The sequence below is a fragment of the Argopecten irradians genome, chromosome 6, assembly GCF_041381155.1.
Source record: "Argopecten irradians isolate NY chromosome 6, Ai_NY, whole genome shotgun sequence".
Classification (NCBI taxonomy): Eukaryota; Metazoa; Mollusca; class Bivalvia; order Pectinida; family Pectinidae; genus Argopecten; species Argopecten irradians.
The window spans coordinates 18,614,276-18,641,685 of NC_091139.1; the positions used below are offsets into that span (position 1 = coordinate 18,614,276).

Below are 27,410 nucleotides of genomic sequence, written 5' to 3' on the forward strand. Positions count from 1 at the left end.
ACATTTTTTTAAATACAAATGTAGTACGTAGAATCCCTTAATGGACATTTTCAGTGTAGTTCATGTGTATTGAATTTCTTCTATTAAAAGTTTGAACATTATGTGCTTGAACGTTTTAGGAAATGCGCCGCGCAGCGGAAAAATTTTTAGAATGAAGAACGAAAAATGTGCAGGAAGACCCATTTTTCTTTCAAATATGCATTTTTAGAACATTTCAGTCGGCGAAAATGGGGGGGCAAAAAGACATGAGTGCCCCCTCGTCATGGGGAACGGGGGGGGGGGGGGGGGGGGGGCCCCTCCCGCCCCCCCCCCCCCCCCCCCCCCCGCTTCCTACGCCCCTGATATTCATTACATGTTTGACCCGGAAATTTTGTTCAAAGCCAAAATACAACGATAACTTGGCGTCAAGAAACAGCGGCGAGGACTGTGTGATGAAATAGCTTTCTCTGTCAGATAACATTAATATTTTGACGCTAAAATTCATTGGAAGGGAAGATAATGCTCACAAAGGCTTGCAAAATTAAAATTTTCAACCAAATCTCACCTAGAATGAACATTATGAAATGAACCGTCCTTTAGGATTCCATTTTATCTTTATTACTAATTAAAAACTAAAAAATGAAACATCTGCAAATACTAAACAGATAAAATGTATGGTGTCCCTAACATCACTGACGAGTCCTTTAGGGATCACTGACCATCGGAAAGCTTGAAGGAAGCAATAGTTGTATGGCGCCCGCCCCTTTCCCACTGTTCTAGCGATGTTTTATTATTTACCTTTGTATGGTTATATAGAGGACACCAAGGAAATCATTTCGTTATGAGCATAATTCGTTATACACATATTACTTGGTTATAAGCATAGTTTGGTTCACACATATTACTAATATCTTGTAGGAAACGTGGCGGGGAAGGAAAATTACTATGTTATAACCATAAGATTATCAAATGTTCTATATACATTTATGTACATAACAAAAGATACCACTGAGATGATGATACAGATAATACATAGACCGGTACGGGCGAGATAGTGGCGTTATCAGCCGTAACAGGGGTACAAGTCCGGGTAGATCAGGACATGGTGGCTACGGGAATATAATAACACAAAATCATGAAGGTTTGTGCTTATTTATCTTATTTATGTTTCATATATGTTAATTAACTATATTATAAAGTATCTGCATAATTACAAATATAATTATTTAAGTTATTAATATAGAAAAAAACTGCTTTAAATCAAGAAGTATAACAAATCGTGAATTTGCATACGTGCATATATATAAAGTCACATGATAAGATATTAATAGAGTTTCATAACTAATTATTAATTTCTGATAAAGTATTATGATTTGTAATATAAAATGGTTTTTAGATGCCACACTTAAATATGAGGTCACAAATACTTACGAACTACGCATTGAACAAATTAAACGGAATTATTCAATCTTTTTCACAAAAAGCATCATTGGCTTAACATCATGTTATCATTCCATAACCTGAAAAATGACTTTACTATTTCTAACGTTGCGCATGATTAGCTAATATAATGTAACATAACGTTTCTCAACGGAAAAAAGGTCCCTGAAGAAATATTGATTTTTATTTGATTAGAAGGAAATATAATAATTAATACGAATACTTTTTTTTCGATTTTGTGGAGATTTAACACAAAAGTCAGAATGTACTTTAAGATTACAATATGAATTTGTGTTAGCTCCATAATACAAAAAAAAGTAAATTCCTGAGAACCTAATAATTTGTAGAGATGGCGCTCAGACTGTGTATTTTATACACCTCTATTGACTTGTTATGTAATTTCATTATTCAAACTTACATTAGTAAATTACAACTTAATTATATATGCTAAATATCGAATATTAAAGCAGGTATTTTTCAATTTGTCAATAACCAAACATATCTAGGTCGATAGTGTTTTCCCCTGAAACTCCGGTTTTCTATTTTCTCCACTCCAAATATCTGCCACACCATTGAGAAACCATAATTCTATGTCAACATTATTCGTCAAAAAGACTTACATCATCACAAGGTAATAAAAGTACTAACGTATATGCAAAAATGGACAATGCAAACTTCCTACACACGTATATGCAAAAATTGACATTGCAAACTTCCTACACAATGGCAATTGTTCTTAGTTATCTATTTGTTGATAAGTAGATAAATTATCATTGAGTACAGAATGTTAAGTACTTTTATCTACTGAAAACCTCATATACACAGTATATATCTATAAGATTGTTCAACGTATGCTACTATAACCAGAACGCACTGGACGCCGTTTACAGGGTATAATAAGATTTCATTAACATAGCTATATTTTCTTTTGCCCGGTAGTCTATCTTAGGACGTTTTTTAATATGGCAAGGAATGTGCATTATTTACATTCAGTATTACATGCTCTGGTACTTTTAATACAAAAAAACAATAGATGACAAACTTTAATGAAAACCTAGGTTCCACGATAGCTGAGTGGTTGATGTGCTCCGTCATATCACAAATAGTCCTTCACCTCTTGGCTTAGATTGCGACAGTAGCAGTGTACTGTCCATATATCAGTGGTTTTCCATGTACTCCCCGATACTCCCTGGAGGTAAAACAAAATAAACCCTAAACCCTCATTAATGATGTTAATTAATACCGCTGATTTCACATGAGATGACAAAAAATAATAATGCATTTTGAAGCAATACAAATATTTCCTCCAATATACATTAACTTTAATACATGTATTTATAATAAGATAGAATATTCGCATACTTCATATTTTAAAGTAGAAATGAGCTTGACGAGCAAGAGAAGTGCTAACAACACTGAAATTATATTGACTTGACCTGTCGTGGTCGATTGGGTCAAATGTGTTACAGCACGAGAGAGTACCATTATTAGTTGTACTCTTAAATGTCTTTTCTATTTGTGTCAATGTAAGATTTCGAGGATTTGTTCTACAGTGGTGGTTGACTTCCATTATTCCATTATTAAATAATCAACAAGATGCACACGGGCCTTAATAGTTGCCTGGTCATGAAATACAATATAAATTTGTACTGCCATCAGGACGGTTTCATCAAATTATTCATAACTTACACGGCGAAATTGGAAATAACTCAATAGACCAATAGATAGTCGTTAATCTGTCGAGAAAGAGAGAAAACAATTGTGTTTCCGAAGTTTTCGTATTGATTTCGATAAATCTGAAAACAAAATAGGTATGGCAGGCTTAGTTCAAGCTTAATTTTGATTCGTTTGTCAATTCTCTTAGAAATTATCGCCCCGATCATCCTAAATTAAGTATATTTGTTAACCCTTTTAACCACATGTGCATATTTATGCTACTATTCGCAAAATATTTTAAGACAGATATGATTCATGTTGAATAACCTAAGAAAAAAAAGCAGATCTTACTATTGCTTGATCGGGACACTATTCATTGACACTTATACATTACGCAGTACGCAGTCTTGTATTTTGGCTTTGTATTTTAGACAATTTATTTTGGTTCATTTTTTAGTGATATCATTGATTTAAAATTTGGTGTTTTTTTTTAAAGGTTTGTGTTTTAAATCTGTTATTGTATCTAAATTTATATTCTATTGAATTATTTTTGGTCTTTGATTGTTTTATCTATGGTAACAACTTGTTTTAAATGTGTTTATTGTCACCAATTTGTATTTTGAACTACACCGCCGTTCTGTCTATGACGTTCTTTGTTCTATTAAATTGACTTGGTATCCATTAGACTTATTCGTTCTCTATTACAGGTGCTGTACTGATTTGTATTTTATTGAACTACATACTACGTTCCATCGAAGTCCTTTATGTTCTATTAAATCTATTTAATTGACTTGGTATCCATTAAACTTATTCGTTCTCTACTACAGGTGCTGGTACTGGTTTGTATCTGTTCCATCGTCCCCTACGCAGTTACACAATGCATCCCGTCTCCAAATGTCACTCCGGGTCCAAATGGTAGGTTGTTTAATCTTCAGCAGCTATATGAACAATTAAAGATACTTATATTTTGTTTGTCAAAGTGAGACGCTCTTGTGAACAATAATTCATCGTTTGTACAAGGCAATCTCTTCGTTTAACTGCGAATCCATGCAGCCGGTCTTACAAACATTTGCCAGAACGTACGACGCCTTTATTAAGTAAAAAAAATAACATGTCCGTGTGATGGTTTCCAAATATTAAAAAAACACAACAATAAAACAGTTTTTAAAACTTTTTAAAACTGTTTTCTTGGTCTTTTTTTTTTTTTTTTTTTTTTTTAATGAAGTGGTATCAATGTAATTGAGTGTTTATAATGTTAAACGAGTCTAAAAATCAATTCTAATTAATTAAGTTTGAATTTCTGTTTACATTTCACACTATAGATTATTATAGAACACAGTTGAATAAAGAAGCAAAAGCCAACCGACAATAACTGAAATAAGATACATTTAGCACCTTCAGTTAGATATACAGATTGTCACTATTCGATAATTTCGCGATAATGCAGATTAAAACGTGTTTTTGACGAAATTAACTGTATACTCAAGTTGTCTTTGTGGTAATAATCAGATAGATTTGTAATTTTTTATACATTTTCTTTTTGTAATTAATTTTGAATTCCTAACTCAAGTGTACCCCTTGTTTCATTTTTATCTTTAAATGAGCTTTCTTTGCTTGTAATCTCTATAAAATGTTTATATGTTTAACTTGAAGATCCACAACTGCCAACATTTCCTAACGAGTTTCAGACCAGGGTGGAGGCAAACATCCAGGAAAAGAACTATTCTGTCACCGCTGTAGAGTATTTCAGTGTCCTAAGTAAGAAAGCCAGCGTCCATCTAATTCGAGATGGCGACGAGTCAATACTGCTGTATGACTACGCTAACAATCAGCTATTCTATGTCAAAGGTAGGTTCGAGATATTACCATTGTATAACACCTTAATATGCATCAGAAATGACAACATGCTTATTCTTAAATAACAGTGTATCACAGGTGTTCGTGTCTTCTAGGAAACGAAATGTCAATCTACGAATTTCAACTGCTGTCAAACCTGTCTGTTAAGACCACCCCAGCAAAACAGAAAAAGGGTCTTCATAGAATTTTATTGAAATTTGTCATTTGGGACCTAAAAAAGTGGTATTTTTATGCAGGTGCTCTTTATACAGAGGTGGTCGCTAAGGCCGATTTTACTCTATATATGGCTTCACTATCAATTAAATTAAAAAACGAGAATAGCTCGCAGACATGAGATCCGTTCAACTTGGACGAATTTTGGAATCAGATTAGAGTTATGTTTCGGCCTAATATTTTTGTAGGTTGATTTTTAAATATCGATTTAAATGGATGATTATATGTTGCTTGAATACAATATTTAAAATTTCAGTCTTCGTGAACAAATTGACACAGAAAAAAACCTTCTACTACGGCTGTTTTCATTCATTTCAGAGTGACTCAAAAGTTTTACTGTCTCGTAGATTTTGTTTCCTTTTTTCTTCTACTGGGATTTGAATATTTGACATGTGTAATAGCATTCACCGTTCATTTTGTACCAATGTTCAATTCTATACCCTTCGTGTTTCAGATAACCAATGTCATATAGGGAATCTCTCGTCAGACCCCAACACCATGCTGTTCGGGGATGATATGATCAATGGTATACCACACATCGTCACAAGTAATGCAGCACTTCACTTCCTGAAATCTAACGGACAGGTAAGTAGGATACTGTACAGCCGGTAAATGTAACGGACAGGTAAGTAGGATACTGTACAGCCGGTAAATATAACGGACAGGTAAGTAGGATATATACTGCCCAGCCGGTAAATCTAACGGACAGGTAAGTAGGATACTGTACGTCCGGTAAATCTAACGGACAGGTAACTAGGATACTATACAGCCGGTAAATCTAACGGACAGGTAAGTAGGATACTGTACAGCCGGTAAATCTAACGGACAGGTAAGTAGGATACTGTACAGCTGTTAATCTAACGGACAGGTAAGTAGGATACTGTACAGCCGGTAAATCTAACGGACATGTAAGTAGAATACTGTACAGCCGGTAGATCTAACGGACAGGTAAGTAGGATACTGTACAGCCGGTAAATCTAACGGACAAGTAAGTAGGATACTGTACAGCCGGTAAATCTAACGGACAAGTAAGTAGGATACTGTACAGCCGGTAAATCTAACGGACAGGTAAGTAGGATACTGTACAGCCGGTAAATCTAACGGACAGGTAAGTAGGATACTGTACAGCCGGTAAATCTAACGGACAGGTAAGTAGGATACTGTACAGCCGGTAAATCTAACGGACAGGTAAGTAGGATACTGTACAGCCGGTAAATCTAACGGACAGGTAAGTAGGATACTATACAGCCGGTAAATCTAACGGACAGGTAAGTAGGATACTGTACAGCCGGTAAATCTAACGGACAGGTAAGTAGGATACTGTACAGCTGGTAGATCTAACGGACAGGTAAGTAGGATACTGTACAGCCGGTAGATCTAACGGACAGGTAAGTAGGATACTGTACGTCCGGTTAATCTAACGGACAGGTAAGTAGGATACTGCCCAGCCGGTAAATCTAACGGACAGGTAAGTAGGATACTGCCCAGCCGGTAAATCTAACAAACAGTTAAGTATTCGCGGTGAAAGTGTTTCACTGATTTCGCGAGAAATTAAAATGAAACCCGTAGTAATTGATGTGAAAAATTATTATTCTTTTATCTAGAACGCAAAAATATTTTTTAATAAAACATGATTTTCTTATTTAATTTAAATTGTGAACACAATTGGAAAAGCATTCGCCGTGCACCCTCATCGGACACGGTGGCGATATCTCCTGTGTTATAGACATAAAGAATCCTGATATTGCTATTTACTGCAATTGACTTTTTGATTGTATCTAAAATTTGAATTATGCTTTAAACAATATTATTTTAGCAGTTCCGCTATTTAGCTATATTTTATGCATATTTCGTCGATATCTCAATATTAATAAATTCACAGTACAATTTTCTTTCTCTCAATATTGATATTTCGCAGTACAATTCTCTCTCAATATTGATATTTCGCAGTACAATTCTCTCTCAATATTAATATTTCGCAGTACAATTCTCTCTCAATATTAATATTTCGCAGTACAATTTTCGCGACGATGATAAGGTCCCGTATAATCGCAAAATCTGGAAATAACTGGCGGAACGTTAGATGTCAATAATTGGGGCAATATTTCTGTATAAATGACCGTTCATTGTTTACCCCTTCGTGATTAGTTGCATTAGTTTTCTACCAAGGAAAACCTTTTGTACAAAGCGGATGATTCTACCTTATCTAAGTATCTTGAAACGAATGCGGTTGATATCATGAAATTTGATATCGTGTTAATTTGTATTCGGAGTATATTTAAGTTATTGATTTGAATTTATCTACCATTTCGTAAGATTAATTGTAATATAAACATTATTTTGAATACTATAATTTAATTTCTATCTTTTACTTTGTTCTCCTTTTCATCATTACGGACGATGATGTAATAATATATCGATAAATAATACATTTTGTGAAAGGTTTATCCGGAGTCACACATGTCATCATGACAATCATGTAATATTATATCAATCAATCAATCAATCAATCAACAGGTGTATAAGGGTACAGCCAATGTACGCGGTATCACCACAGACCATTGGCAAACATGTTTACAGTGGCCGAAACTCATGTCAACATTCACGCTGGATTATTATTTCGCAGGTAATCAATGCATGGCTTGTATATCAGTTAAATAATTTAAGTATTGAGGGGTAAAACTTTCAACCACGAGGACCCCTTTGCTTATGTTCTATCCTATGATCTGGGCCCATTTCATGGTAATGACTTAACTACAAGTAATTCCTTAACTTAAAATTCCCCTTTGGAAAGTTAAATAAAATCTTAAGTTTTTTAGTCATCCTTAAATCCGTATGGCTTTCCAATGGAGAATTTTAATTGTTCATGAAACTGAGCCCCGTTATTAACAAAATATAACGTTTTTTTGTAGTGGTTAAAAGGTATTTTTTTAAGAACAAAGTAGCAAAATTCCACAGTAGCGACCAATTGCCTATAGCGACCATTTCAGTGCAATCATTATTATATATGTATATACTTTATAACGAACACTAATATACCGATCATTTGTATAACGGAACTGACCAACGACCGATGGAATGTACTCGAGTTGAGCTATCTGTATGTATAGGAGAAAAAAATGCTAATTGAACATTGGTTTTACTGAATGACTTTACAATCAATGCGTTTTAAAAATTGTTTACTCGATATTTCACCGTCAGCGGAATGGTGGGCAGACCCCGTGGCCTTCCCCCAGATTCCTGTAAGAGCTGTGGTGACGGGCTTACAGACGCAGGTTTCTGGTCAGAGCACCAAATTTTCTCACACATACGACTACATCGACTTCAGGCCAAAGGTCCAGGATGTATCTGTATTTGAGGTACGAATTTTATCTGTAGTTTTATGTATTCTAATTCATTTCATGGTCTTATAGTATAACATATGACATGTTGCAATATAAAAAAATATCGTTTCTTAGATCCCTAGAAAAGTATTTTTTAATCAAACAAAATGAAATTTCTTTTAACAACAAGTTTAAACGTGTTTGGTGGTAAAGCAAGAAAATATAACAAACATCTTTATTGTAAGTAGAAGTATCTATAAAAAATGTAATAAAGTCTACAAAATGTTCAAAATGCTTGCCGTTGTAATCCTGTGTTCTGTTCAATATCATATTGGTTTCTCCTTGAACAAGTTTTCGCTTTTTTTCAAATTGTGTTGCTATATCCGTCTAACGTGATAACCATTCAACACGTCATTTCTAAGTCATAATTCTTTAGTCCACAATTATATGTCTTCAGACACAATAAGGAGTCTTCAGAATGTCTATACCATCGTTATCTGAAAACATGGTGCATGGCCAAATGTTCTTCTCCAGTTTAACATGTTACAATGTAACTGTCCACATGATTTTATTCTGTCTTATCACGTGATCTTTTTTCGAAATTTTATCACCAGAAAATCGATTTTTTAAAGTTATTTAAGACATTGACACATCATGCAGATAACAATACGATACCAGTCATTTTTTCATTCGTTATTCTACTTTCCCAGACCCCAAGTGGAGTTATATGTTACGGACGGGTGAGCACGAAGCCTGTCCCAACTTTGCCTGACAAATACCACTACCGTACTGAGATCATTACGTCAGAAGAGGAGAGTATCGTCACTACTGACGTAAGCAATATTTGCGTATCTACCACTTGTTTTTTCATATCACTGACGTAAAAATCATTCATGAAAAAGGCTTGAAAAAGAAAGTGAAAAAAATAAATCAAAATTCTAGGATTTTATGCAATGAACTACTATAAACATTGCAGTATAAATGAACATCATTATAACGTTAACAGACAACCAAAATCTATAGGCTAAGATTTATTTAAGCCAAAATTAATTTAGAAAAATCAATCTACCGTACCAAGTAGCGTTAAAAGACGCTTTTTGTAAATATCTTTGAGTCAGAAATTTTAATTTAGTAATCAGAAAATCATCCAATAAGAATTTCAGGACAATACATGACCACAGATATAGAGGAGAAAACGTTATGGTTTTTGTAAACCACTTACTCATGGTTTATGCCTATATCATACGTTCAAACGAGCAGATGTGTATTATGATGCTTCCTTCTACAGGTGTGGTACGATGACGAGTATAAGTTAGTACGTTACGACTATAAGAACGTCAGTCCTATACCGCCTGTCTACACTGTCAACCCACTCTCAGAGGTACACGACTTCAATACAGGTACGTTAATACTGTCAAATTATCATAGGCTTCTGATCTTCAACATTTTAAGATGGATCTAGGGGAGTATAATTCCGTCTTTGCATAATAAAGAGTTATCTGCCCTTGTGAGTAGGTATTGCTAATGACGTCATTTGTTTGTGAGTGTAAAATAATATTTTGTTGAAAAAACACGAAACTCCAGGGATTACAATCACTGACATTATATCCACCCCTGGACTATCTCATAGTAAATTTAAAACTGAAGATACCCGAACCGAAGACACAGGTAATTTGATCATTTGATGTACACCAAAGGATGTATAACAGTACACTGTGTTTGACTGGTGTTGCTTTGACGTCACTCACTCTCTCTGGTTTACCAGATTACATGTCACATGACCAAAAACTTTGTTATACAATGTCGATCACATGTCACGTGACTGCAGGTGTTGCTGCACAGTTTATGGCACACAAATGCAGATATTTTATCAAATTACTCTGATGTAGATTATGATTCACCAGAGAAACATTTGTATTGATTATAAACTGTTACGTTCTATACAGGTATCCGGTATATCAGGGACCAGGTAACAGGAAACTGTACTATTCTTCCCATCAGCAATACATCATTTGATGTGTTCGAATCCCAGGGAACATTTTCATCCAATACAAGTTATATAGTACACATGAAAAATCCGATGCAATTTTTCTACCTGGATAACTCGTACAGATATGTTGGAACGGTGAGTATCGAAGCAGGATCAATCTTAGACTTTGCCATACAAACAACTTTTTAAAAGTTCATTGGTGATTGGCATAGACAGAAATTAAGATAGATGCTTTAGACTTAACGCTGTTAATCTGTCGGCCTAATTTTCCATAAGTTTACTTTCAAATTGTATGTATAATATATATGCGTATATGATTTCATTCACGGATGTAACATTGCTATCAAATGGCGAATGCGATGTGGTGGTTATTTTAGTGACATGCATATGTAAACAAACAAACAAATGATATAATTTGTTTTCATAACAATTAGGGTCATAATATTGTTTTCAATTTACATAAGGAATTTAACAACTTTAATGGGAGACATGTGTTTATTTGATCTTCTTAACTGACCTATTAAAGTACTACTTTCAGAATCTTGACTTCGAAAGTCGAAATAGTTTGGAAGCATGCATTTTTGTACATATAGTGATTTTTTTCCGAAGTAGCAATGAGTAAAATATGTGTAGTATAGATGGAAGCATTGTTATTTTATTTTTCATAAACATCATCTATGTATCGATGATTTTATTTTACACAGAGGAAGGCCCGAGGAGTTTTATGTGATGTATTCTCCACCTTTCGTACCGACTTCTTACTTGCTGGGTTGAAAACTAACGCCACTTTTGAATATTACTTTTTATCGGTAAGTAATGTTAGCCATTGTTCTATTAAGAATTAAAACTCAATAGTTTTGTACTTTGTGGAACCCATTTCTAGGGTATCTCCAAATTTCCATCCATACAGCGATTTTCATATAATTGTAACATTAACAAAAAGACCCGAGATTAACAGCGAATCATGAAATTCACATGAAATTGACACGAAATGAAATTAATTTCATATAAAGGATTTCATGTCAATTTCAGGACCATTTAGGGTCAAATGAATATGATATCGTGGTAATTAATTTACGTAATTTTCAGATCAACTTTAAGTCAATTATATATTAATGTCTGTTTGTGTTTAATCTGTTACCCGCTGTTACAGGACATTTATACGGAACACCCCGACGACGGTAGCACCAATCCTATCGATGTCCCTTTCATGTTACTCATTAACATCTTTTCGGTAAGAATTTTTATTTCTCCGTTCGATCCGTAAAAGCTCTGAAATATAAATACAATTCGCATATTCTATATCTATTAAAAGAAAAAAAAGTAATAAAAATAATTAAAAAAAAATAATAATATAAACTTTGTATTACAAACTATTCATAACTACAGGCCTGAGGCCTGAAGCCGTGGTACAATTCGTTAATTAGACATTAAAATTTAGAATAAGTCGTCGATACCAGTGTTCTTAATGTGCTTAAGTGTCAAGGATAACGCAAAAAATGTGTCTTTTAACAACATTGCTTCTAAGATTACATGTATTATTTTGTTAAGCTGATTTTTAAGGCTTATTGCAAATAAAATCATGTTGATTTACATTTTGTATTACGAATTATTAAACCTTGAATGTGTAACATAATTTATGCGACACCCAGTACATTAAAATATAAACTATATTTATTTTACATCGATTGAGAAACAAGTTACACAACTTATATAGATCACTCTCGATGGCCCGGATGTAAGCGCACGAGGTTCAATAAAAATAAACCATATTGCATAATTAAAATTTAATTGATTCCGACTAAAGATGGAGATTTAGTACATGAGAATTAGACCAAGTGTTCGAAAAGAGTCACCGTCATCTACATTGTCGTCGTCACTCAAATTACAGTCAAGTCGGGATTATGTCCGAATTTAAAATTTCAAATGATAATTGACCTGTCAAAAAGAATTCAAATGGAATTCATTAAGCATATACATGGCCGAACTGTAACGGGATGAGGATCTGAAGAACAATAGACAAACTGCGAGTTTCGATCCTTTTGCTATAAATCGTGCTTGAACCTCAATTTGGATACATAATGTATCAATAAAATCAACTCGTGATAAAAAAGTGATTAACACTTTAAATAGGCCTACCATACCTTTAATATTTGTACTCGTTATTTCATATTTTGCCAAAATAGATCCCGCGGAATATCTTTGACAAAGATGAATTTTTGTATTTTACTTTATATTTCGCGAGATACAAAGGCTCGCTTAAATACGCGGAAGAGCTCATACGCAAAATTCAATGTTTCGCGAATACAAACATAATTACAAAATGTCAATATACATAACAGTCCTTTATCGCGAATTAATGGATTCTCGAATATACATATGAATTGACGAAAATGCTAAGTAAAGTATGCGCGAAAATAAAATTGTATAAAATAGTAAAACACCTTATAGTTTTAAAACTGTAAAATATTCACACATATTTTATTGTAGTTAGGAGATAATCTGCTCGACTTCACCCTCACCTACAACTTCTTAGACTTTGATGAAGGACATCCAGACATGTCAGTATTTGATGTAACAGCCTGTTACTCTAATCAGGCAAGTCTACAATTCGAGGTCAGATTCCCAGGTAAGAATTTCTCAGCTGCCTTGTTGGGGATTTTTGAAAAAAAATGTGTTTTGGTTACTTTCGTGTTTAAGCTTTCAACCGGCGAAATATGATAGTAAGCGTGAATTCAATTGGCCGCCATGTTTGTTTACACAGAAGTAGTTTTACGCAATGGGCTGAGTAACTATGAACGGAAACATAACCAAATCCATTTTTACTCAATATATATTTATATTCACTGAGAGTGTTATTTGTTCTTTATTTACAGTACAAGTATACAGCCAGTTTCAGTTATTCTAATCTAATCGGTAATCACTACCGTACTTCAATAGAAATCGATAATACACATAAAGTATATGGGTAAAACTTTCAGTTGCGATTTATTTACCAGTGCGACTTATACGTGTACGGATACTGAAAAATTCTTTTTGCTTTTTGAACAGGCGACTACCATCCATATACAGACCTACAGATCAAACAACAAGCCCAGAACCTGTTTGCTATCAATGCTAACGTGTCAAACATCAGAATCCAGAATGTCCAGCTCCAGTACGATAACTCTAATGTATATATCAAAGCCACGCTTCTAGACAGGTCGCCGCCATCTTGTAAGTTATGTGCAATATGTCGTTTTCAAGGTACTAAAACGGCATAAATAAAGAACGAACTATTTACCGTCGTTAAGTCCCACCTTTCGGTGAATGTGAGGTTAAATTTTGATGTGATTTTTGTGACATCAAACTTACTAGAAGGTGGAACTAATCGAACATACTTTCCATATAAAAACAACTGTGGTGAACGTTATATCTTTTGCGTCACATTTGATTAAACATTTACTCATTAAATCGTTTATAGGCATATTTTTTCGGTTTTTTGTTTTTGAAGTGGTATGGGAATAGTTCCTGTTCTAGTTTTGCTGTGTGTTTCATCGTGTGTGCGGATCACTATACTATGTGACAATTTGTTCTGAAAGGCAAGCTGTGTCGAATATTTCGATTTTAGTAGATGATAAACATATTGTCATTTATAGAATCCCTTGTTTACTTGTAGAATCCTCTGTTCAGTTTATTTATATAATCATTTCTTTATTTGAAGAATCCTTTCTTTATTTGTAGAATCCTTTGTTTATTTGTAGAATCCTTTATTTGTGCAATTATTTGTTTATTTATAGAATCCTTTGTATATTTGTAGAATCATTTGTTTATCTGTAATTATCTGAATGTGTTGATTAATTTACTGTAATATATCCTTATTAAAAATCATTTTTCGTTTTTTAGCTCAGTTTACGCTAGTAGCTAAAAAGTCCATAGAACAGAAAGGCGACCAGACTTACGGTTATGTGGCTAATGTGAATGACTGTGCCCGGTACTGTATCGATAGCGTTGACTTTGTCTGCAACAGTTACGAGTGGTGTAGTGGCGACGAAGACAAAAATTGCCGTCTCAGCAAGCGTCACATCGGCGACGGCTCCGTCATTCACGAGAGCACGTGCGACCACTATTCTAGTACGTTTATCATAAAAACCACCAACAGAGTAATAGCAAACAATGACATGATAATAGCAGTTTTTTGTTTTCCACCAATAAATGTTTTCAATTAAGAAAGAAATAACATTTGATATGATCCGTCTTCAAATCCGTATTACTAAGTGGTTGAGGATATTGACCATTGTAACCATAATACAATGTACTGGACATTGGTAACTTGATCATAGTTATTGGTCTCTCTTTATTCCCTTACAATAAAATAAATGAATTGTAGCTACAAGATAATCTAGTATTTTTGAAAGAAAAAAAATGCACGAGTTAAAACACTACCTTCTATCTAAAGTGCTAGTGCTGTATCGCAAGTTAAAATCTAGAAGAATTTCTTAAAACATAATCTTTTATAAAACATAAAATGATTCCCAGAAGTGATTTCCTATTTCACGCTAGCGACATGCATCCTTCCCCAACACGGTAACATTTTACTACATTTTACGAAGTGTATATATATAGAGGTTAAACAATAAGTGGTTTTTGAATATTGAATTTGTTCCACACGAGTGAGTTATTTTTTAAAAGCTACAACTTTTGCAACTTTTAAAAAATGACTTCCGAGTGTGGAATGAATTAAATATTCAACAACCACGGTTAGTGTGATCTGTTTCTACCACAATCATATTCGTTGATACGGTAACGTGTGTTTACCGAAATATGCAAATAAGGTGTAGTAATATTTTCATAAGTAAAAAGACACCAATTAGTATTTAAAAGTCGTCGTTTGATACAGAATCAATCGATATCAAATTCTTTTAATTGGGAACATCTTTAGGGTTAAATAATACTCATTTAATGTCCTATTGAGTTCAAATCACCGTTTATTTCCCGTCAGATAGTCATCAAGCCATCACCATCAAGTTCAAGTTCGTATCCGACTCATCAAATCTACGAAACTCAACAGTTAAATTCTTGCCCGTCAAGATGTATCATTAGTTCTTTAGGTCAATTTTACACCATGCATGAAAATGTCACGTATTTGACACAACGACCACGACGCATACATTTCCCAACACCAGTTTTTGGACGTCTAGCGGCGATCACAACATAGCAAGACGTCATTGACAAGTGATGACGTGACATTATGTAAAAGTAGTTCGGTCAAAGTTAACCGTATCATCCAATCAGAATGCGTACAGAGTTTATACCACGTGTGTTTAAACAAACTGCATCGTTTATTTAATACCCAGAAAGTTGAATAACAGCACGTAATGTGGTAGAAACAATATTACACAATATGATTCTGCATCCTTTTTTCCTGAAAGAGTAATGACGGGTGTGAGGGTATCACCAATTCTGTATTTCCAAGTAGGTATTAACGTTATGTAAGTGTTTGCGAGCGTCACGCCATACTTTTCAAAGAAAACGATTTGAATCCAAGTTCGCTCGCTCACAAAGAAGAGAATACCTTTGTTTACATGACATGTTCTTCAACTTGAATTCATGACATGGTTTGGGCTTACATAGCTACCGTGAATCATTACCTTCGAAGTAAAAAACAACTAGACCACTATGTACTAGGCACGTTTTGTTGATTTTCGAACTTTTTCTTACATTAGGTTAATATACCTTGCTTTGTCATCAACAGGGACGGTCACTGGGCCAGTTGTGGAAGAGTTAGACGTATATAGAGCGTATAACAATCTCCGCCAGGCGGTGTATAACAACCTCTTACAAATCCCAGCATACGAGGCGGACATGACGGTTAGAACACCACGTGATGTTTGTTTTCCATTGTTTGCTAAAAGAATTTGCTTTAGATTTTATTTTTTAATATGTTTTGGGAAACTAAGCAATTTCTCTTTGTAATATCTAGGGGGATTCAGTTGGAAAGATTTGCTTTAAATGCAAACTATTTTTTGCTAGCTGATGAATTTTGCTCTTTTGGTAATATGATTATCACTTTATTTTTCAGACAACATATTACAATGCAATAGACATTGAGATCAAATTTGGTAAGTGACATTTCAATTACAAATTAGAGATTTACATCATTATTAGAAAAAATGGGGACCTTTAGATTACCGTTTCAATATATTGTTCTACTGCTACATTTCCTAATTATTCGATTGATTACAATATTATCTGATTTGTTTCCATTGTATCGTTACACTCATTATTGTAAAATCGTTACATCATTGCATTGAAATATTGTTACACCATGCTTACACAACGTTACATTACATCCCTTTGTTACACCATGCTTACACAACGTAACATTACATCCCTTTAGGTTGGCTATCGCCGGATCCATTCCCTGCTGTAGATAGCCAATTTTCATATTTACTGGAAATTATTATTCCGAAACTCAAGTCTACATACGATGCAAACGTAAGTAACAAATCTTTTTTCTTTGATTAACACACATATCTCATTATATGACATAGTTCTTGTATTTGATTATATGTTTCTTTTATACAGATTTGGTATGACTACAAATATAAATTAGTAAGATATGACTTGGCTACCTTGCCACCTAGCAGCAAATTCAACACCGGAAACCCAATGACGTATATCAACGATTTCAATACAGGTAAGAGTTTTCAGCTTATATTTCACAACATCGAATTTATAAAAGGATGTTCATTCCATATTTAAGTTGAAAGCAGCTTTCTTCTCTTGTATTCTTCTGACTAGAATGTAGCCACGTTGTTTGAGCGAAATCGGTTTTATCTGTAAAAGCGCTGTAAGAGGCAACTAAAATCATTTATAGCAAACACAAAATTACAAAAAAAAATGTAGTTAATCAATTAGCTCCCACTTTTCCACATTATTTCATTTTGCATGGCTTATTTTAACAAATATTTATGTATTTCTATTTGAAATCAGGTTTGGCTTATATTATCGACAGAACGTTTGGTAACTGTAGTATCACTCCAATAGGAAACGACACCTTCGATTCGGATCCAAGCCATGCCAATGCCGGTTACATCGTTCACATGAAGAACCCGTTAGATTTCATTTATGCAGACAACATATATAAATACGCTGGGCAGGTAATGATTTAGATATCCAGATAACACCTTTCCCTTTTAGGGAAACAGATTTATGTTGAACAAAAGAAGTTTTAACCCAGAAATTCAGCTAATTTTGACTTTGGTAATGCTTATTTTGAAAGAAGTTTTCTACAATGAAAAGATTGAGCATCATGTACATGAAAATTTATAAAATAAGTCAGTAGTGCGTATACCGTCATTCACCATACCAAATACCAAGAAAATTAAAGAAAACTGAAATAATGTTTGCGTTCTCGTATTACAGATTCTAATTTATTGCATTAACCATGATATTACGATGCAATAAATACAGTGTATATTTGCAAAAAACTATAAAGTTATTTATAAAGTTATATTATCTATGGCACATGTTAGTTCATTTGAAAATAGTCACCACGCATACGATTTCTAAGCATATATATCATACACAATTCCACGAATTGCCAACGAATTTGTAAAATTATCAAGCACAAAACATAATCTTCTCGTTCACAGAAAACCATTCGGGGTATCCTATGTATAGTGTTTGAGACCATTACGGACCAGTTTAAACTACAGGGAGTAACCACCAAATTCACCAGTCGTCTACAGTTCTACTTCGCATATGTGCGTATTCTATCACATCAGCAAACTCTGCTTTGAAAGTTGTTCATGAGTTATATATTTGTCCTATACTGTACATGGGTATCCACGGTTGCTAGGGAAAAGATGACTTTTTACCGCATTAGGGAAAAAACGCGCTTATGGCAATGACGTCGTCGATTTATTTATTTTATGCATTACGACGTCTCTGTGATGACAACGCTATAAAAAAATTCTAAATAACTGATTTTTTTTCTTAAAGATATGTGAGCAAAATAATCTGTCAAGTTAAGAGAGAGAACTCAACCCTCGTGAAAGATTTTGGCCGTCAACATTTGGCAAGCCTCGGGTTGACCAGCCAAAATCTTTCACTCGGGTTGAGATATCCCTGTCCATTTGACTGATCCAAGTAAGATTCCATTATTTCTCATCTGTATTTTATGATACCATTCAATAATATTTGTATTATATCTGTATCCCATCTCTCGGATATGCGAATGACAAATAATAAGAATGGAACACTGTATAGTTGCTAAATTTTGCGGTTGAAACATTTTCACGAATTAGTGTTAAGAACTTATTTACGTTGGATCATTTTCGCGAATCGCCTTGCTTTGAAAGCATTATTGATAATGGTAGGATGTGATATGGAAAACATACCCCTGAAAATATTTCGTGAGCTAAATGTATTAAATTTAACATATACGTGGAAATTCCAATTTTAGTGAAATGAAACCCCGCGAATATTAGCAACTATGCAGTTCACTGAATTCCTGTATAAAATTACTTATCACGTTGTCTAAAGTACTAAACACTTAGAAAGTTAATTGGTTAAGGTTCATCTTTGTCAATGCCATATGTTATGCTTAAGCCCAAATAAGGTTATGTTAGAAACATCTATCTATATGACAGGACGATTGGAAAGTGACGCCAACCGGAAGTAATATCCCAGTCCAATCCCAGCCAGTGCAATTGGAAGTCTCCTCAGAGGAAGTAAGTGTACATTATATCTATTTCGAGATACCAAACAAGGTGAGCAAAGTAGATTTATCTTCGATTGATCACTACTTGTTTTGTCATATTTTCATATTATTTTGTTATGTCACAATCATTGGAAGTTGGGACTAGACGACAGTTATCGTACTTACATAATAAGGGCACGAAGTGCGAAGCACTTCTAATGTAACGCATACATGAGAATAAAGAAAAAACACAATCTTCAAAATTCAATCCTACACACTGACAGCTTCAGTTTGCGGCCGACATCTTTTTACCCACTGTAAAGAATCCTATCAGCGTGAATGCGATGCTTGAAGTCAGCTCATTTTATAATCAAGCGATTCAAGCGCTTTTAAGATTCGACAAACGTAATCTTCATCCGGAAGAAGCTCAGTGCCGTCCAATATAATCACCTGAACAAAAACGGCATATCTGTTACGGAAATATAAGTTTCTTTCTTCTCGTATGTGGGTTTCCTTCTCAAATGTGGGTTTTGGGAAAAAGATATAGTGTGAATATATGAATAAAAATAAACCGAAAATTCGGCTCTTTTTAACATTGCATAAGTAATGTTTACTGAAACATCTGGCGGCGTCCTTTAAGGCCTTGCCTTCAGTCATATTAAGTTACTGTCGTATCTTGAAACCAAAACCTTTTTATATTGTGAATTACCAATTTTACTGAAAACAAGCTTGGTGTAAAACCAATTGTTTACATTACAGTTTGGTCTGTTCATTACCTACAACTTTTTCGACTTTAACCTACAAGATCCTGACCTGACCAATTTTGATATCACACCTTGCTTTGGAGGAACACAGAAACGAGACTTCACAATCCGCTTTCCTGGTAAGATTTAATACATAAAAAACGATATTGCACCCTAAAGTGAAACGCCACACCCTGTTGATCTATTACGCTATTCTATTATGCTATAGACTATTTTGCAAGTTGATATAATCATTTATGTTTGACAAACGATGCATGTCAATTGTATGCACGTGATTAGCTCATTAGCCTATTTTTTTTCATTCCAGGGGCATATCATCCCGTCCTTGATTCAAATGTCAAGGTTTTCTTAAAGACGGCACAGACAACACTAGCTAAGGCATCCATGTCTTCACCCATTAGATTCCAAAAGACAGAGCTGATTTACGATCAGACCCACGTATACCTTATAGGAACAGTTGTTGACGTGGCCCCGTTTATTGGTAAAAGTGATAGACAATATGTATCTTGTCTCTAGATACCTTGTTTTCGCGGTTTCTGTTATATTGTAAATCGCTCTGTTTTAGCGATATACAAATTTTCGCGCGCAAATTCAAATGTTTCGCTGATGATAGTAAACACGTATACTGTATCTTTGATTGCACGATTGTCCGTAAGAGCCCTTGGTGCCAACCTTTTTCGCCAATGTATTGAAAATAACAATGACGCGAAACAGCATGTACGCAAAAATGAAGTGGTTTGCAGTCACATGACTTGTTTCGTATGGATGACTGACCTTGATTTATTTTACTTAGTATTTGGAAATACATATCTGTAAAATGCATATGTAATAAATACATTTGTTAAACCTTGTTCATTTAGGTTATGATGTAAAATAAATGTTCTTGTGATGATCGTTGACTCAAAATGTATTCTGCCACAGCATCAAATGAAAGTCTTAATTTCATCAAAACTTTATTTACAGAAGTTACTGATTCACTACGGCATTTAATTTAATTTACTTGGTTCTCAAACTTCACGGCACTAATGAATATTTTGACGTTTTAAGAACGATTTTGAATTTGGATCATGGCTTATCTGAACCGTCAATATTCATGTTGTTTTCAGTGGATTTCACTAAAACCTCATCAAAGTTAAGCACTCATAAGAGCGATGCAAAATTCAGCCAAGTCACGTCTGCGAGTGACTGCGCTACCATGTGTCGAGCTGAGAGTAATTTCGCTTGTGAGGGTTTTGACTACTGCAGCTCCACCTCTACCTGCCTTCTCAGCCGGGAGCACGTGGACGATGGCCCTATCCTTACGTCCAGTACCGCGTGTGACCATTACTCACGTGAGTTTAAAATACAACGTCAACGTTGCTTTATATTATGTTTTTCACTATGTTAAAATAGGCTTTGCCTGAAATCAAATCTGATTGCTTTTTGCAACAAAAGAGGTGCTTTAAGTAGGATATAAGCCTCAAAGTGCATATCATTTGAAATATTGGCGCAGAATGGACAGTTTTCGGTTTATATCCCTAACATGGTACTGGTATGTTTTTATAACGTTGTAATTAAAAATACTAATGACTGGGGCCGATGAACATGTGATTTTACATACATTATATAGTGATACATTCTGGGTTCTTTCTGTAATATCCAGACAACATGATGTTATGTATTTATGGTCTTCTATACAGTTTCTCGTAAAATTCCTTCCTTTTCTTTGATAAAATCATTGTGCCGTTGTACCAGTCAGTCATAAGCGACGTAGGCTTTTCTTCTTAAAATACCAACTTAATTTAAGGCGAAGAAAATGTCTGTTATGAGCAATGATGAATTATATAAAGGTATAAATTATTTCATACAGGTACGGTGAATAGCACTGACAGCGCACAGCCTGGAATAGACGCCATTATGATCAAGCTGAATGACGCTGTTTATAAGGGTTTGTTCCAGATACCGATATTGTATGGTGGAAATGTAAGTACATCAGCACTGGCTCTATTTACTTCCTTCAACGTGGAAATACGTTACGTCAATAATGTTATTTTTTTTTCTTTGATCGAATAGTCCGAAATGATTCAGCAGAAACGAATGTCTGCGTCGTACGTAATCCCTGAGTCTTACCTGTAAATGTGAAAAATCAAACTGTTATATAGTCATAAAATAGTCACTATACTGGGAAATATTTATTTTGGGTTAGCAATGGCCATAACATAATCCAAAACTACCATTGTACTAAACTTTCAAAGATTGTTAACTCACATCTCTGGAAAACTTCTGTACTCGTTTCAGTACTCGGAATATTGTTATTTTGGTGGGATAAAATACCAATCAATATAAAGTGTTGCATGAACAGTCCCTAAAAGAATCTCCAACAGGACTTAAATTGTTGACAATATATTATAATATTATATACAATTCATGTTTTCGGAGAGGTTACTGTCTGCATATATTGTAGTAATATTATTTCAGACAACAGTTTTCATCGCCGACAAAATTAGAGATAACATTGTGAGGCCAAATAGAGATCCTACATCAAGTAAGTGAATATTTCATCTACATTGTCTATCAAATCTTTTGAAATTGGGAATTATTGTAGAGCAATCCATAAGCATTTCGTCGACTGATTGGATCGGCTATTTGCTTTAAATATAGTATGCTTTTCGTTCTGTTTAAAGCTTTCATCTTTTGTAAATTCGTCTGCTGTATGCATTCTGTGTCTTCTGAATGGTCAATGTTGTCTATTCCATCCTTTTTATTACTATCTACCTGAAACATTGTGTGGATATTACAAATATTATGTTTCTATGACGAGTTTGCAATACATTAATGACATCATCACATTGACTTCACAGGTCAGGTTCTGCAGCATTTTAACGTGGCGAAGAATAATATCTTAGCCCTGAATCATGTCGGATACGACGTGGCTGGGATATCTGTTGACGAGTGCGCAGAGGCCTGTCTGACAGAGATGACCTTCGACTGCCTGTCCTTCGATTTCTGCTTTAAGAAAGGAGACTGTCTACTGTACCAGTATCACCCTGACGCCCAGCCGTCTAACCTCACGCAACACGACTTCTGTGACTTGTACTCACGTAAGTGCTTCATCCTTGTCGTATTCCTATGTTCGCATCTCATCTGGAGATTTAGACAACTGTGTATATCATTTTTAATGAAGTACCGTATAGCCGGTTATTTCGTGGAGTTTATATTTTTGCGGTTTGGCGGGAAAGAAATTGTTATGGTTGCGAAAATTTGATTCGCGAAAAATTGAGACATGGATGTATTGCACATACCCTTATAGCCAAATCGCGAAACTTCAAAAATACTAAAATTTATTTTCCCCGTTTCTAGTCCATATTCCGAAAAATTACCAGGCTGTACTGTAACTGTTTGTTATTTTAGTTCATAAAGAAAGTTACTGAATGCAAATTACACCTCTGCCACATATCATAAAGGCGACAACGGAACAGGCTAACAAATATTAATAAATTCTTGTTCATTGTGGGTTTTTTTGTTTGTTTGTTTTGTTTTTTGTTTTTGTTTTGTGTTTTCTACTTGTTTGGAGTCATTTATACAATACGTTTACAAAATGTGTATCATGGGTTGTTAAACGAATTTGTAATCTTTTTAAGGTACCTACCTGGACAAATATACGCCTAGCCCGGGCATGGTGGTATCTGTCGCAGCTGATAAAGAGATTGACAGCGTCAACTCAGACAACCTGTGCGCCAAACAATGCTCCCAGTACACGGGATTTCCCTGTAAGTCGTTCCAGTATTGTTCCAACACCAAGACCTGCCGACTGATGAAGAAACATCAACTCGATTTCCCAGCCAATGCTCTCGTCGCGAGTCCTACTTGTTCGTTTTATACCAGTAAGTTCACGTCGAAATCTTATTATTTTCTGACATCCCCCTCGCTTACACTCTCTCTTTTTGTATTTTTTTTTTAATTTTCAAAATTTGAAATTAGAGAAGTGTATATCTTACATATAATGCTCAGATTCCATACGTCATGTAAACTCTAATATATTTTCATTGTTTGGAAATATTGACTTTTTAATGGTCATGTGATGGTCATTGTATTTTATTCAGTAGCATATTTCATTTTGTATTCTGCAACAATAGGTATTGTAAAGATACGCGTCATGAAAAACAGGCTAATCTCCAGGATAAATTTTAGATTGCTGCAATAATCAAAGGCTCGAATACGTCGTTGCCGTATTTGGCATTTGAATCACTCTCTCCAGTCATTTTATAAGCTTCACAAATAAGTCACAAATTACGATTATTTGCATTTTTGAAACACAAAATTGATGTATATCACGTTTAATAAAATTTCAGAATATAAGCTGACCCTTTTGTGCTTCTTGTCGATTTAAACGATTTCTGAATATTTTCCAGGAAACTACATAGACGACTTTCAGAAGAAGTCTCGGTCCACAATGAAGTTTGGTGTAACATTAGATTACACCGATGTAACGGTAGATGACTGTGCTAAGTTGTGTATGACGACCGAAGCGTCCAACTGTCAGACATTCGCCTTCTGTAACACGACGTCATTGTGTCGTCTGACAAGCAACACTCCTGTTAATAATGGTGTCACACAAGACGTATGCGACCTTTACATAAGTATGTACGGGGTGCGATTAAACTTTACAACCATGACAGCCATAAAAACCCATGCATAGTTATAATCATGGAAACCGATCTACTACTGAATCATTTTTATTAATCTATTATGAATTAACTTCTTTACATTCAGACAACTTTGTTTTTCTATAACGTTCGTTCGAGATCAAAGAAACCCGTCACTTGGGTGTTACACAATGGATGTCTCAATACCTGTATATTCATTGCTAAAATACTTATTCAGATATTTCTAGTGTCAAAAATCAAGTTCGGTTTGAATTTTCCATTGCAGAAAAACGAAACCCTTTCAATGGGCCTCAAACTAATACAGCAGCGTCAACGGGTTCTAGCAGTACCAACTCAAACACCGGCTATAGTGCAGGTAATGATGAACATCAGTCAATCATAAATACCGACTATATACTCACTATATTGCAGGCATGCCTATAATCATACACTTAATACATGTGTTCTTTGACAGTAACTAACATCCGATACAGAGAATCTGATTCCATTCGTTGATAAAAAAATCTAATGTCATTCGTTATGAAATAAACCTAACCCACAGCTTGGATAGTAGCTTGAAGTATGTCTGCAGCGCAATCCTGGTCACGGCACCTAATAATGTTATTTCTTCCATATTTACACCAAAACAAATGCAGTGTAGAAACCGACAGCGCAATTTTTATAAGGTCATTTTAACGAATATCAGGGAGTTCGGTAGTAGGAAATATGTATTTTGTGTTTTTATTTATTGGACCTGAACCATACATAGTTAAATATCACAATTTTGATGTAAAACTGGTAGGATCGGTCGAAAAAACTACCAATCAATTTATCTATATTCATGTTATAAAATAGCTGAATGAAGTTCCCTTTATATTGATAACAATGTATTTTCCTTAGATTAATTTTGATAACGTCCGAAATAGATATATTTTCTCATTAAGAATATGTGTTCATTTTACGTCATTTCTTTGTAAAAGCAGAAAAATAGTTTCTGAAAATATATAATGTAGCAGTTAGTACCTTATAATGAGGCGAATCTGTATCGCCCAAAGTTTTTGTTTGTTAGTAATTTTAAGGTTTTGTGTTATAGGCGCTATGGCTGGTGTTGGTATTGGACTCTTCCTGCCGGGAATCGTCATAGGGGCTGTTATTGCTTACTTCTTCCGGCGGAAACAGGAACTAGCTATGGAACAGATGGACATGCAGCAGATTGTCAATGACTAATGTTCGGGGGAAGTTATTATCAACCGGAAGTCGCTTTATCACGTGATGACCAACCGCAGTTGTTAATCCAACCTAGTGTTGTCCAGAAATAAATTGATGGCACTGTGATGTTGGGGAAATAGAATTCATATAATTCGATATCTAACATAAGGAATAAGTTGCTCACATTATGTGATGCTTGATATTATGGTGTTTGATGTGAATGTTTACATTGTTTGTATGATGCGAAAATGGTTTTGGTTTGCGAGTTTCGTAAAGAAGAGGGAATTACAAACCCATATATTAGAGTTTATTTTCAAAATTTGATAGGTATATAATATATGCAATGCAATGTTGGAAAGAAATGAGTTGCATTGTATGAGATGTAAATCGTAACTGTTTTCTTAAAAAATAATTTCTATTTTAAAGAGTGTTACCTGAACATTTGTAAATTTCAATGCGAATCACCTTTGCTATCACGTCCATTTTTCCATGCTAGAACGTTAGATCATATTTATACGACTGTGATGTTAACATTATTATATAGTAATACCATGATACTTTTGGAATAATATTTTATGCATATATTATCCAAATATGAATCAAAATCATATCAAATAAAGCGTACCATGCCGATCATGTATTAAAACGCTTATAGACTCTGAGTGTAAAATGTGCGTATGTTAATGTTTGAGTGTAAGAAAGAGATGATGTTGAACGAAAGGTAACGTCTTTGTGATAAAAAACTAAATCTCCATGCGAACAGTGAAATAGTTTGTATTGAAACAGTTGGTATTTATCAAAGCGATTGAATTCGAATAGTATACCAAGTCTTTTAACATACAATAACAACAACAATATTGTTTATTAAAGTATCATAATTGACAATATATATGTTAGGTATATGGTCATAAAACAACACGATAGTGTTTAAAATACGTATCTGGGATCAATCTTTGAGAGGGACTGAATTAAAAACAATATTTTGAATAAAAAAATCAATTTTGTTGACCTTTAGAAGTAAAGAAGATTAAATGAAATATTTCGCAGTCTTTTAAATACAGGTTAATTGGTGCAAGTATGCAAGGTAATTTAATGTTCGAAGAAGGCTGCATGAAAGAGTGCTGAACAAATATGAGGTACATGTAGATAGCTTGAAAAAAAAAAGAACAAAAATATCAATATTTGGTATTTATCATAATAAGTGGAAAATCAAAACGTTTCAAGTCTATTAAAATGTTAATTAGTTAGTTCGAAGATGGCTGGTAAAAAACTACGAATGGTTTTAATTCCAGAAAACTCCGAGACAGCTCGTGCGACTGAAAGTCGTGCAAATGTGTCTTTTTAGGTCCCGCTATCTCAATTATAGAGTCAACAACATAAATTTTGACATCATGAGGTGACTTAATTTCAGGGGGTTGTGGTTTAATGCGATCTGATGTTCACGATGACCTAGTTACCCTCAGGTATTCTGTACTCAAGCGATCCTCTGCTGTAAATCCAACTTGTCACCGAAAACCAAAGTTTGATTTCGGTAAGCAGATTGGGTACTTTGTATTTAGTGAAATATTATAGTCTATGGCGTAAGTGTGCAGTGTGTTCTCATTGCTGCAATATCACCATTTTAACAAATATGTTTATTTCATAAATTAAACATTTAAAACATTTTAA

General features: G+C 34.4%; 1 protein-coding gene across 1 annotated transcript; it reads left to right on the top strand.

Moving 5' to 3' along the window:
* Nucleotides 1-1,002: 1,002 nt before the first annotated feature.
* LOC138325223 (uncharacterized) lies at nt 1,003-27,410 on the top strand. Its single transcript, XM_069270720.1, has 31 exons — nt 1,003-1,120; nt 3,903-3,990; nt 4,729-4,923; nt 5,600-5,730; nt 7,663-7,771; nt 8,347-8,504; nt 9,179-9,301; nt 9,757-9,868; nt 10,415-10,593; nt 11,163-11,267; nt 11,612-11,692; nt 12,949-13,087; nt 13,510-13,674; nt 14,344-14,571; nt 16,193-16,308; nt 16,520-16,559; nt 16,838-16,935; nt 17,026-17,137; nt 17,434-17,600; nt 18,096-18,206; nt 19,095-19,175; nt 19,904-20,027; nt 20,216-20,389; nt 21,015-21,239; nt 21,758-21,870; nt 22,366-22,432; nt 22,749-22,988; nt 23,529-23,771; nt 24,300-24,527; nt 24,820-24,909; nt 25,627-27,410. Exons 1-31 carry the CDS (start codon nt 1,115-1,117, stop codon nt 25,758-25,760), a joined length of 4,182 nt encoding a protein of 1,393 aa, XP_069126821.1. The 5' UTR covers nt 1,003-1,114; the 3' UTR covers nt 25,761-27,410.

Bases quoted from the DNA above. Each gene is read 5' to 3' on its own strand.
- LOC138325223 (XM_069270720.1), top strand. The intron at 9,869-10,414 runs GTACGTTAATAC...CGTTCTATACAG, and splicing joins GGTACACGACTTCAATACAG to GTATCCGGTATATCAGGGAC. The intron at 17,601-18,095 runs GTAATGATTTAG...TCTCGTTCACAG, and splicing joins TATATAAATACGCTGGGCAG to AAAACCATTCGGGGTATCCT.